The sequence below is a fragment of the Impatiens glandulifera genome, chromosome 3 (assembly GCF_907164915.1).
Source record: "Impatiens glandulifera chromosome 3, dImpGla2.1, whole genome shotgun sequence".
NCBI classification, from domain to species: domain Eukaryota; kingdom Viridiplantae; phylum Streptophyta; class Magnoliopsida; order Ericales; family Balsaminaceae; genus Impatiens; species Impatiens glandulifera.
The window spans coordinates 10,823,228-10,836,694 of record NC_061864.1 but is presented as its reverse complement, the minus strand read 5'-3'; the positions used below and the strand labels follow the sequence as shown (position 1 = coordinate 10,836,694).

The window sequence follows — 13,467 nt, the reverse complement described above, 5'->3', positions numbered from 1 at the left end:
AATTCAGAGATCACTTTGAAAAGTTCTCAACCATGATGATAATGGGTACTCATATCTGAAATTTCAATAGTTTATTAATTCATTTATAAGTTTGTGAGCTGGTTACAGAATTCATTTGGATGATCTAAGAATTCTTTTAACATTTATATATATAACTTTAATTTAGAAAACTAACTTCAACTTTAAGAATTGAAATTGAAAAGTTTATTAAGAATTGTAAAGAGGCATAGGCAAGAGTAAGTTAAACTGTAAGAATCCCCCGATTTCATCGCAAAACCAGATAGATATAATAAAGGTACATACATTTACATAATATGAGACTGTCTGTTATGAGATTTATTAACACAGCCATCATACATACATACATATACATAATCAATCATGGTGAAAAAAAAAAGAGAGAAGGAGATTATGAACAGATTACATATATAATAATACAGTTACAAATCCAAAGAAGCAGGAAGTACCGAGATTAGCTTGATCGGATGATCTCAATTGCAGCAACTAAATCATCGAGTTTGGCGCCAGTCACTTCTTTGACAACCTTATTGTTCTTGAGAATCTTGAACGTTGGAACTACCTTTATTCCAAGTTCTTTGGCCAATGGCTACATGGAAATCATAGTGCATAACTTATTTGTAAGTTATGAAAAAGAAAGAAAAAAAAGTAGAATAAAGAAGAGACCTTGTTTTCCTGGTTACAGTCAAGTTTCATGAACACAACATCTTGATACTTCTCAGACAACTCTATAAATTTAGGTGCAATAATCTTGCAAGGCCCGCACCTGCAAAGAAAGAATAATTTATTTGTCAATATAAAAAGGCTAATAGCTAGCAATGTAGATTCTTGGATCAAATTGAAATACTCTTCTCATGAATAAGGTATTAATACAAAGATGAAACATATGCAATGGATAGAATTACTTAAAATGCAAAATAAATACGACCCTCTTCTATTCAACTTATTATTAAAGACGTGTTTTTAAGTGTGAATCAAATTCGAGAATTAGTCAAAGGTAAAATATCCCACATGATTGAAATCTGGATAATGATATGGAGAAATATTAAGTTTACCATTGAGTGTACATATCAAGAACAACAGTCTTATCGCCGGCGGCTTCAACTAGAGGCCAGAAAGTGTCCTTATTGACCTCTGTGATCTGGCCTACTACTACAGAAGGAACAGATGTCTCAGTGCTCGATCGAACCTTCACGATCCGTCCGGCATATCTAAGACCGATGACTTCTCTGGAAGCGTTGGTGTACTGGCTCGTTGATATCATCGATAGAGGCCGCTGATCGATGATATACCTGTTTCTCCAGCACCATGGTTGGGGGGAGTGAAGGGAACAGTGTGAAGTACTAAGAGGGAGTCGAAAGTGAAGAGCCATTGACGGAGGTAGGGAGAGAGATATTTGTGGTGGTGGTGGTGGTGGTGGAGGAGGAATATATAATATGTTTGAAGAATTTATGGAGGAAAATGCATTTCAGATAATTGGACTAAGACAGGGAAGACGGACTCAGTGAGAGTGTGGCTTCGGATTTATCAATTTATTTATTTATTTATTTTTTTAATTTAGAAAAAGCGGCGTTATTACTGAAAAAATGAATTTATAAATTAAAAAAAAAACTAACGGTAACAATTATGAATTAATCAAATTGAGTTTTTACGTTTTCATAATTTCTTGTACCTTGGATTGAAATAAATATTTTTTAACTCAATGTAAAAGATGGACATGATTTTTATTTATTATTATTATTATTCTTTTTAAATTTGATTTTGTTTTTTCTTTATTAAACTTATTTTAATATTTTTATTTAATTAAAATTATAATATTTTTTTAAAAAGTTAAATAGTTGTTATACAAATAAACTTAGATAATTTATTAAAATTTTATTTCTCAGAATAATTTTCAGTTAAATTTTTATTCTTTAGAATATTTAATTATATATATATATACTAATTCTTTTCATTTTTGTTGAAGATTTTATTTCAGATTTTATAAAGAGAAACATTTATGATGAACTTTGAAAGGAAAAACTGATCGAACAAATACATTTCTAATTAGGATAAGCCTTATTATTATTTTTTTTTATTTTTTTTTTAATTTTTTATTTATTTAAAAGTGTATTAATATATAATAATAAATAAATAATTTAAATAAAAATATTTTAATATTTTAATTAATGAATTGAGTGATACGATGAATAGAAGTAATATGATAATTTTGATTATTCAGATAGTCAAAATAATAATAAAAATAATTCTAACTATTTTCAGATTGTTTCTACCATAAAATAACACAAACATGGATTGACTCCATAAAAAAAAGAACTTAATAATCCTAACAACAATAGGCAATCATAACAAGAACAGTCAAATTAGAAGTTTTAGACTTCCTCCTACATTATCTCACTATTCTGTCTTTAATAATGTTTTTTCTCAATCCAACTTCTAAAATGCTAATAAATAAACGGACTCTCTCCCGACATTATCAACTACCGAAATCCTTAACAGCTGCTCTAACCGCTTCTCTTTAGTCGATTCTAAGGTTCAATCACAAACAGAGGCTGGAGAATATAACCAAGACCAAGTCGGTTAGTGGTAAGATATATAAGAGTACATGTACTAGCATTTTTTAAAGAACATCATATAGTTTAAGTCACTAGAGATACTTACAGCATCAACACTTATGGGCTTGCCATCTTCAGCAATGATTTCAACTAATGTTCCAGATTGATCTGCCTGAGAAGAAGAATTTTGATGTTGTTCAGGCTCTATTCCAGACCTTAAATGATTGATGTTTGGTTCGGGTGGAATAGGAAATGGGGGTCCAATTTCAAATCTTTTGTTTGTTTGATGACTTAGAATAAGGAATTAGAAAAATTTCTCCAAACATAAGAATTGAATTTCAATTATAGTTCCAATTATACACATCCAAACATAGCCAATAACTCAAACTAAGCATGTAAAACCAAAAATCGTAAGTCTTACCTCTATTTCATTCATGAGCTTCATGGCCTCAATGATGCAGATGACCTGTCCCTTTTGAACTTTGTCTCCAATCTATAGTGAATCAGAACAGCCAAAAAAATTGTACTCCACTATTTAGATGGTATCAAATAAAAAACTTTCACAGCTCAAAAGTCAAAACCAATATAAACTATTAAGCCATTCTAGTCACACCTTAACAAAAGGTGGTTCACCAGGTCCTGGACTACGGTAAAATGTTCCAGCCATCGGGCATTTGAGAGGAGGAAATGATGACTTGGCAGATTTTGCAGCAGGTGATGGAACCGGGGTTGAAGAAGGTGTAGCTGCAGAAGGTGATGGTGTTGCTGGAGGTGGAGGAGCATGGTAAGTTGGTGCTACAGCAGCAGGTGTAGGTGAATGCATCATAACAACAGGAGCAGAAGATGCTGATTGTGGCAGGGCCTCCTTTTTGCGGATTAAGAGTTCGCAGCCATATTGTTTTAACTGCAACTCCACAATATCCCTGGAGTCAACTAGCCTGCAAAATGAGAATAAATACATCAATTCTTTAATTCGTCGTAAATGGGTGAAACCCAATCCAACCGTCAAATACATTGAGGCCACATACTTAACTAGATTTGCAACTTGACCAATAAATTCCGATATAGATTCCTCTGAAGCCAAAGCTGGAGGTGAAGGTGTGCTTGAGGAATTGTCATCCTTTGCTTCTGTTCCCAATTCTGCTTTGATCAAAGGTGATACGTTTGAGGATCCATCAAGTGCAGCCTTACAAGCAACAAATGGCTTTAAAAGCATGTCCATGGAGGAAACTCAGGGAAAGATAAGAGAAACTGTATAAAGATGTTTACCTTATTTGCTTGGGATTTTCCTACAATACATCCGTTCCAACTGGAATGTAAGCCCTGCGGATGCATTTAAAACTTCATAATCACATACCTCATTTTGAGGTAGCTTTTGTTGTTGTTGACATGAGATGATAATTCTAGGGAGAGATTAAAGAGGAGTTACTACATCCTATAGAAAATATACATATATAAATCCAATTATCAACTCATGGAAAACAAAAAGGGGGAAATTAATAAATAGATTTACTTGGTGATATCTGTTTAAGAAGAACCAAGCAATGAAATCTGGGGGAACCAAAAAGAAAAATGTATGACTTCTAAAACAACAAATGTGAAAGTGATAAGAGATCAATATTTAGCATTGAAGGGCCAATCGAACAGGAACACGGGGCTACAAGATTATCACAATTAGAATATGATAATACGGTTAATTTAGATAATTAGTACTTTAAGAGAATTATTTACAGATAAGCATATTTAGAATTAGAGTTCTTCTAAAAGATTTATAAAGTTGTTAATATATATATACACTATGTAAAATACTAAGTCTATGTTGTTTCTCATCTCAAATTCTCTATTGGTCTCATCACTATTCTCTCCTATATTTTGTCTATTACTCAAAATGGATTCTACCCTAGGAATTGACATCTATAAGAAAGCTTCCAACATCATCGGAAAGTGTCGGATGATATATGATAAAGGATGTCATCTAATTACCACAATTAATGGTCTAAACATATTTTACCCATGTGATGTGTGCACGAGACTATATTAAGCCTTATAACCAATTCTTGAAAAAGAAGCCAATCAATTCCCTAGTGAAGGTTTATTAGATGCAGATCTGAACAATACATGTTGATGTGTGAATTGAGACAACTCTGAGTCAGCTCTGATAGTATCAAAAAGATGAGAGTCCTATGTGTTTCTCCTCTAGTTGATGCACATAAGCCCAATTAGATCCTCTTGACTTCGACTACTAGAACGAATGGACAAAATAGGGGCAGTAAAAATTGTTTAATTGAAAAAATTGTGATATTGTTTAGTTAACAAAATAGGACAACTTTTTCTTTTGAATTACCATTACTTCTTCTCGAAAAATCATGAGTACAAGAAATATCATCTTTTTTCAACTAAGCAATTTTGATTGTTCCCTATTGTCCATTCATCCTACCAATCTAAGGCAAGAGGAACAACACGCGGAGCTCTCATCTTTTCCGATAGTACAAAATCTGACCTGATTTACGCATCCACATGTATCTTCTTTAACAATATTTTGATTATATCAATTATTCTTGAAGATCCTACACCTACATTATCCATATTGATCTCACTTTAGAAATTCACTCTTGATGCCTGTTTAATGAAATCATTTTCATTTATTGATTTTTTAAATCTTATTATAAAATATCATGTAACCCCAGTAGGGTAACTCAAGTGTCAAGAGCCGGTGTCGTCTAAAAGACCAAAGGTCACATGTTCGATTCTCATTTAAATTAAAATAAATGGGGTCAGTCCGCGTGATTATAGGGACAGACAAAGATCAGACGATACTGGTTTCCATCAGGATGACCATGATTATCGTGAACCAATGCACCAACCTCCGACAAGGCTTTCGAAGATAGACTTTCCGAAGTTTAATGGAGAAGGAGTTGACTACTAGATCTATAGAGTGTAAATGTTTTTTCAAGTGGATCACAAAACTGAAAAACTCAAAATTGGAATACACTTGTGCACATTTACATGGAAGGGCTCGACGCTGGTTCAGCTCACATCTACAACAACTAGCAGGAAGGGCAATGATGTGGAACGAACTGAAGCAATTGGTCTTGAAAGAATTCGGTCCAAACGAAATTGACGATTCTTGAAAGAATTCGGTCCAAACGAATTTAACTATCGATTGAATGATTGGACTTCATCTCTTAAAATTTAGGTAAGAAATACTTGAATGTAATTTATAAGCTACCACGCTTGAACAGAAGAACACTCCATTAAAAGATAATTGAATAGAATGAAGAAAGAAATAACTAATCTGATTCGAATCCAAAAGTCAAATTCACTATCTGAAGTGATGAGAATGACAAAATTACATTAGACAACTAATCAGTAACTTATAATTCTAGTTCAAGTATATCATTAATAGGGAAACTGATCATGGAGCTCTGCATATGAAGGTATGTCGTTTGGACTGAATTCCTTTCAAGACAACTTTTGAGTTTGTTCCAATTCATTCCACTTCTTCAGTCTATGTAACGGATACGGGTATCGTATCATACGATACAACGTATGATACAACAATACAATTTATTTTGAAAATATATGATGCGATACGCTTATGGTACACAAATTATTAAAAAAATATTATATATGTAAATTTAATAATGAAATAAATAAAGATAGAAAATTATATTTATTTTCAAAATATCCATTCCAATTTAAAAAAAAAACATAGTTATTCATCATTAAATTATGATAAATCATCGTATGGTCTCATCAATAAATTATATTTTTATTCAGATTAATGTAGCTTTTGTATTACTTATCTTAATTATTTAAGACATATTAACTATAAAGTCTACTATACTAATAAGAAATATTAATTATTTAATAAAACAAACGGTACCAAGAGAGATCGTGAATATGAATATGCATTTCTATATTTATTTATTTCAATATTAAATTTATATAAAAATTATATATATAATATTTTTATAATTTGTTAATAATTTGCGTATTATAAACGTATCGTATCCTATATTTTTAAAAATTGTCACTCTATTTCAACGACACAAGACGAGACAGATTACCTAAAGATTACCTAACTGAAGACCTTACTGACGCGAGACTTCCATCTTTCTTCATTTGTTTAAGATGTATCGCCATACGATACTCGTATCTGTATCCCTGCAACATAGGTATTGATAGAAGAAGCTCCATTACCCCATGTCAACACAAAAACAGGAAACTTTTGACTCCGGAACTGATTCATCTTCCCAAGTGACATCATCCTCCGACGAATTAGACCATCAAATAAAAAATTGACCACTTACTCATTCCAGAACTGCCCCCAGTTCTATTGGTACAATTTCCAATACTAGAATATGAGGGGGTAGCAATTGAATATCCCATCTTCTTCTTTAATTGGAATAAATAAATAAACATGATGCATTTTTGCGTTGGTGGTATATCCAATTTGTAAACCACCTTGCCTACCTTTTCTGAATTCGAAAAGGACCATAAAATTTTGAGCTAAGTTTATGAGTTTTTCCCTCTATATGCCTACGTGGCTTCAACTTCATAAATACCTGGTCATTGACTTGAAAAACAAAATCTACCCGTTTATCAACTCGTTGTTTCATTCGGTGTTGAGCTAGTTGTAAATGAAAACGAAGTAATTTAATTGCCTCCTTCTTTTACTTCATTCGGTGTTGAGCTTGTTGTAGATGAAAACAAGTAACTTGTAGATGAAAACGAAGTAACTTAATTGCCTCCTTCCTAGCTTATAAACTCGGTCTCCAGCTAAATATGAATAATGTACAGGAGGCGACTGTCCATACACGATTTCATAAGGAGAAGAGAATGCAATTTCCTAACCCTAAAATAAGTTGACGGGTAAACGTAATCAGAGGTCAACAGGAACCCTAGAATAAGTTGACGGGTAAACGTAATAAGAGATCGACAATTATTTTTTATTTAAGTATATAATTATAAATAAGGCAGTTAGCCAAAAAAATAGGATAGTTAACTGAATAGGAAACGAATAATTATTCATATGAAAATAAATAATTATTTATATGACATATAGCTAAAAATGTGAAATTGACTGAGAAATGAATTATGCAGTTAGAAGGTATATAAAGAAGAGATCTCGATCTGCAGAGAATAAATGAATAAGAGAGAAGTTAAGAATTAATAGGGGAGAGATAGAACCCTAACTATTAGGGTGAATACAATTGGGAAGAATAAAAAAGATAGAGAAGTTGATCTTTAGAGATTTCTCCAATAATGTCTTGTGTGTTCTCTGTAGATTCGGATCTCGTGTCAGTATTTATCTTTCTTGTCTCTTTCATTAGGCTGAGTTTTTTGAAGTACTGATCCAGATCCCATAAGAAGTTGTAGATCTCCTTTGCGGTCCTCTCACCTAAATACGATTTAGGCCTTAAAACGTCTATCCTTGTCGGATTATGACTATTTAAGCGCACGTCCGCACTTTTGCGCAGTCGCCTTTTTAAGTATCATCACTTCAATGGTCTGTAACTTGGCGACCATTCTTTTAAGCTTCTCATTCAAAGTATTGATCTAAAAAAGGAGGGTATGCTCCATTATCTGAGCTTGCTTTTGACATTTTGACAATTCCTCATTCAAGGCACCTTGCATCATTTTTCGGAGCTCGTCAATCTCCTTCTAAGGCTCGGCGATGCGTTCTCTAAGTCCCTGAAATTATCTTGTCCGTAAATATAGTGAGTTTTACCTTCTTTAACATGACGTTAATGTCAGTAATAACATCTCTTGGAGAAATTTCTCCACTATATCCACGTTGTCAGTAACTCGATTTCTTCATCATTCTGCTTTGATACCAATTGTCACGGACTTTCCACCAATAATCCGTACGACACCAGTTACAATCTTCGCAAAACAAGTAACTAGTCAGCCTTATTTAAAGTAACACTTATGTTTGTTTCAATAAACATAAAAACTTTAGAGAGAGAATTGTGAACTTTTACAACGAATAATATTATATTACTCAAATAATTTATGATTACAAAGTAATACCTTTAAGGTATTTATAGGACTCACTCATCTACTACATTAATTACATAATAGTCAACTACCTCATTAATAATATATTAGTAACTACCTTATTAATAATATACTAGTAACTGATATACTAGCCGACTACATCATTAATGTTTACTACCCAACTACCACATTAATGGTTCATTACTCTAAGGCATGCCTTCTCCCAATGCCTCTAAAATATTCCTATAGTTTGATCTATGTAGACGATTGAGCCTCCCATCAGACTATGAAGATAAGGGCACCGTGTCATTCTTCCTCACTCATTCCGGCGACGTCTCCCTTGTAGATCTTGATGATATCTTTAATAAATTCACATGAAATATAGACTTACGGAGCCCTATGAAGAACAAACTATTCGCATCAATTGATAAGCAAGAACACCTTCATGATGAGGCTCAATTGGGGTTGTTACACCTCCTTAGTGTCGTTAAAACAAAATTTAAGAAGGCAAAGTCCAAGAAGAAAGAACGACTGCTCGTGAAACAAAAGTAAGAAACCACATTGTTAAAACTTTGTTGGACACGGGAGCCAACAACAACTTTCTAGAGATAAAAGAGGTGAGAAGACTGAGAATCAGGTATACTAAAGAGCAGGGGTGGCTTAAAGCAGTCAACTCAGCACCAAGTGCAACTTATGGAGTCTCTCGCAATGTAATGTCAACTTGGGGGAGTGGACTGATCTTATGAATTTTTCCATCGTTGACATGGACGACTACAAAATAATCCTCGACATAGAGTTCTTAGACAAGGTAAATCTTTCTACTCCCTTCTGCTAATACTATATACATTCTACAGCAAGGTAATACTTGCACAATACGTTTAACAGGGAGGGCAAGATAAGAATTAAATAGCTCTCTGCCATGAAACTTTGAATAGATGTGAAAAAAGTCCACCCAACATCCTTTGATAGTTGTTACATTGAAAGAAGATGAGAAAACTGCGTCCCAAGAGGAGACACCCCAGAAGAATATTCTAGAGAAATTTCAGGATGTAATGCCCACTCAATTACCAAAGAAGAGTTAGTCAAAGATACTAAACCATCAGCGGCAGTCCATTATCACATGGAACCTCCCAAATTGGAGGAGCTGAAGAGGCAACCGAATGAGTTGCTCTTCAAAAAAGAAAGTGCGAAATTGTCAAGGCCGCTAAAAGAATGAAGAAATAAGAGAACAAGAAAAGAAGACACTTGGAGTTTGGAGGAGACCAAGTGATGTTAAAACTTCTCATCCATCGAGAGATACGATTTTCCAAAGTTCACAAGATGCTTCTGAGACGATACGAAGACTCTTTCTTTGGGAAGAAACATGTTGGAAAACTAGCATATCGCTTAAAACTTTTGTCGCATTTGAATAAATTTCCCATATTTCACGTGAGTTTAATAAAGATATCATCCAGACCTACAATGAGGACGCGACGATGGCGTTGCCGGAATGAGTATGGGAGAATGTTACGGTGCTCTTATCTTCTTAGCCCGAGGGAGGCTCAATTTTCTTCGTAGACTTAACTCAAGAAATATTCTAAAAACATTAGGAGAAAACATGCCCTAGAGTAATGTATCATTAATATGATAGTTGGGTAGTAAAACATTAATGAGGTAGTTGACTAATATACCATTAATGAGGTAGTTGGTTATTATACCATTAATGAGATAGTTGACTAGTATGTAATTAATGTAGTAGACGGGTGAGTCCTATAATATCTATAATAACTCAAAGGTATTACTTTGTAATCATTCAGTATTTGAGTAATACAATAATATTCGTTATAAGAGTTCACATTCTTTCTCTAGAGTTTTTGTGTTTATTGAAACAAACAGAGTGTTACTTCAAGTAAAGATTGACTAGTTACTCGTTTTGCGAAAATCGTAACTAATGTCGCAGAAATTGTTGGTGGAAAAACTTAGCCCGTGACAGTTGGTATCAAAGCAGAATGACGAAGAGATCGAATGAAAGTGTAACTACTAGCAACGTAGATGGAGTGGAGAAACTTCTCCAAGAGATTGAAGATAAACTTAAGAACCTGAGCCAGTTTAAACGGGAGGATCCAAAACTAACAAAGAAAGGGGGAGATCAAGAGATGTTATTATTGACATTATCGTCAAGTTAAAGAAGGTAGAACTCACCATATTTACGGAGAGGATAATTTCGGGGACATAGAGGAACGCATCGCCGAGCTCGAGAAGGAGAGAGACGAGCTCCAAAAAAGAATGCAAGGTGTCTTGAATGATGGACTGTCCAAATGTCAAGAACAAAACTTAGATCATAGAGCAAACCCTTCTTTTTGAGATCAGTACCTTGAATGAGAAGTTTGAGGGAATGGTTGACAAGTTACAGACCACTGAAGAGGAAGGGATGATATTTAAGAAGGCGGTTGCTCAAGAGTGTGAACGTGCGCCTATATGAGTTCCTAATCCGACAAGAATAAACGTTCCAAAGCCTAAAGCGTATTTAGGTGAGAGGAACGCAAAAGAGATCGACAATTTCTTATGAGATCTGGATCAATATTTCGAAACACTCGGCCTAGTGAAATATGCGAGAAAGATAGATACTGCCACGACATAACTAGAAGACACCGCAATGCTGTGGTGGAGTCGAATGAGTAGTGACATAGAAAGAGGTATATGTTCTATCAATACCTGGGGTGAATTCAAAGAGTAACTCAAAAGACAATTTTATCCTGAAAACGTCATTCGAGAAGCTATGGGCAAGTTGCAGCGGCTCTTACAAAGAGGGAGTATCAAGGAGTATGTCAAGGAGTTCATCGCTACTCTCCTTGAGATCCCTAACTACTCGGACGATGAAGTCTTGTTTGCCTTCACTGACGGTCTACAAATGTGGGCAAAACTAGAGTTGGAACGGTGTGGTGTCCTAGATCTAAACACCGCTATTGTCGTGGCTGAATCTAGCCTCATCATGAAGGCGTTCATGCTCCTCCATCAATGCAGATAATTTGTTTTTATAAGGCACTCTCTTTCTTTGTGCGACCCTTCGCAAAAGAAGCAATTTATCCGGGGTCTCTCCAATTCCAATTTTCTCTTATTAGAAGGCATGCCATGGAGTTTGAACACCTAATCAAGAAATAGTAGTGCCACTATACTAACTGTCCTAAACTCATAAAATGTGCTTTAGATAAAAAAAAAGTCAACTACCATCAAGATGACTGAATGACCTCGAGATTTAGGTTATCCTTCTATGAAGTTCATTGAGATGTCACTCCAAATAAATTTAGGTAGCATACTTTTAGCGGTTGTAATAACCCTTTTTTTCCTTGATGTTTCCATTTCTATTTTTGACATTCATTACAACTAAAAATATATTCTCGAACATCTATTTTCATACCCATTCCCTATTTATGTCTTAACTTCTAAGTAACATTGGCATGTCTAATTTCTGATAAGTAACCATAACCCGAAAGAAAATCTTGAAACTCCTTTTGGGTCTACTTCAAGCTTGAGAATAATATTGTTTAAGTTTCCATCTACTCAAGATTTAACAATCTTCCTCACTAATACTGATGTCAATTCAGATATAGCTGAACATGAACCTTCTGAAGATAATTTGGACAATGCATCAGCGGCCACATTCTTTCCAAAACCTACCAATTTATAAAGTTATTTCTCTTGACTTTGATACTTTATTTTTTGCTCTAACAGATGGTGATTGTTTTATGGAACACATTGATTGAAAGAAATGAACACGTCAGAGAGAGATGCAGGAATAATGGGGAGTAAAGCAAAGAAAATTGTACGACTTCACACAAGCAAAAACGGTTGCGCTCTTAAATGATTTATTTTATGAGGCAAGTTTGTTGCTTGTTAGTAGTGTTCATTTCATTCATTATCATGTTGCTCCAGGGTTTCGTATGAAAAACACATGAATTATGTAAATCACATTTGGCAAATCTCAATAAACATGAACATTAAATAAGAAAAAGAGCTCGCATCTATGTTAGTTAGTTAGTAGAGAACCATATAAAGAGATAGTGATGAGAGTGGGAGGAGCTGGAAGTCATGGAAGAACTAACGTATATCATTCAAGCTAGCAAACAATCAGGATCAAATAAAGAAGAATGAGACAGAACTACACACCGATCTGACGAATCAACAGTAAATTAGGAACGAAAAGACAGTCAATATACAGATAAAGATTTCGCATTACCTTGGAAGAGAACCGGAGCCCGGACATGGAAGAAAGGCGGAATGAGACTTTGCGTTGAGTGTGATTGCGTTGCCGGTGAGACAGGGACAAGCATGAAGATGACGGAGGGAAGTCCTTAGCTGCAGAGGTGGCTGAGGCTGTTGGAGGAAGACATGACGCCATTGCTCAGAGGATAGGGATGCAGCAGCAGCTCAGGCAGAATTGCCAAACGCGCCCACAACGAAAACCAAACTTGTGAGATAGCCCTTGACCTAAGATAAATTTAACACTAAAAAGAGTAGTCATATAAATGTATCCCTAAATCTTTTATAAAATTTAATTTATACCCTAAAGAAGATAAGCCCTTGTATTTATCTATTTAATTTGGAGCTTTTTATTGGGTAAATTCTCAATTCAATTTATCTCCTCTATTAAACCTCATAATTTGGGTTTTTTACTATTTTATTAACTTATTATATACGTGATATTTATAAATAAATAAATAAATAAAAATTTATTACAAAAATTTAATTACTGAATTTTAGCAAAATTAAAATTTTGACGACGGATTCTCTGAAATTCAGTAGACAGAACCCTTAATTTATAGAAAATCGGTTGTTAAATTTGTGACATTTATTTATTTATTTACATTTATAAATGTCATATATATAATTAATTAATTACGTTTAAAATCAT

General features: G+C 34.1%; 2 protein-coding genes across 2 annotated transcripts; both read right to left on the bottom strand.

Moving 5' to 3' along the window:
* Window positions 1–263: 263 nt before the first annotated feature.
* LOC124931456 (thioredoxin F-type, chloroplastic-like) lies at window positions 264–1,409 on the bottom strand. Its single transcript, XM_047471920.1, has 3 exons — window positions 1,074–1,409; window positions 685–784; window positions 264–607 (listed from the first exon to the last, which is right to left on the bottom strand). The coding sequence occupies exons 1-3, from the start codon at window positions 1,388–1,390 to the stop codon at window positions 473–475; spliced, it is 552 nt and encodes a 183-aa protein (XP_047327876.1). The 5' UTR covers window positions 1,391–1,409; the 3' UTR covers window positions 264–472.
* An 840-nt stretch (window positions 1,410–2,249) lies between these two features.
* LOC124932563 (biotin carboxyl carrier protein of acetyl-CoA carboxylase 1, chloroplastic-like) lies at window positions 2,250–13,032 on the bottom strand. Its single transcript, XM_047473213.1, has 7 exons — window positions 12,793–13,032; window positions 3,843–3,896; window positions 3,602–3,759; window positions 3,187–3,511; window positions 2,995–3,066; window positions 2,680–2,745; window positions 2,250–2,570 (listed from the first exon to the last, which is right to left on the bottom strand). The coding sequence occupies exons 1-7, from the start codon at window positions 12,952–12,954 to the stop codon at window positions 2,547–2,549; spliced, it is 861 nt and encodes a 286-aa protein (XP_047329169.1). The 5' UTR covers window positions 12,955–13,032; the 3' UTR covers window positions 2,250–2,546.
* Between the last annotated feature and the right edge of the window lie 435 nt (window positions 13,033–13,467).

What these genes read in the sequence shown, in the direction of transcription:
- LOC124931456 (XM_047471920.1), bottom strand. Translation starts at nt 1,390, where the DNA reads ATGGCTCTTCACTTTCGACTCCCTCTTAGTACTTCACACTGTTCCCTT. An exon ending in CTTGATATGTACACTCAATG is followed by an intron (nt 785 to 1,073) that starts GTAAACTTAATA and finishes CTTTCTTTGCAG; the next exon opens with GTGCGGGCCTTGCAAGATTA. An exon ending in ACTGTAACCAGGAAAACAAG is followed by an intron (nt 608 to 684) that starts GTCTCTTCTTTA and finishes ATTTCCATGTAG; the next exon opens with CCATTGGCCAAAGAACTTGG.
- LOC124932563 (XM_047473213.1), bottom strand. Translation starts at nt 12,954, where the DNA reads ATGGCGTCATGTCTTCCTCCAACAGCCTCAGCCACCTCTGCAGCTAAG. An exon ending in CAAGTTGCAAATCTAGTTAA is followed by an intron (nt 3,512 to 3,601) that starts GTATGTGGCCTC and finishes CTCATTTTGCAG; the next exon opens with GCTAGTTGACTCCAGGGATA. An exon ending in AGCTCATGAATGAAATAGAG is followed by an intron (nt 2,746 to 2,994) that starts GTAAGACTTACG and finishes TCTTCTTCTCAG; the next exon opens with GCAGATCAATCTGGAACATT.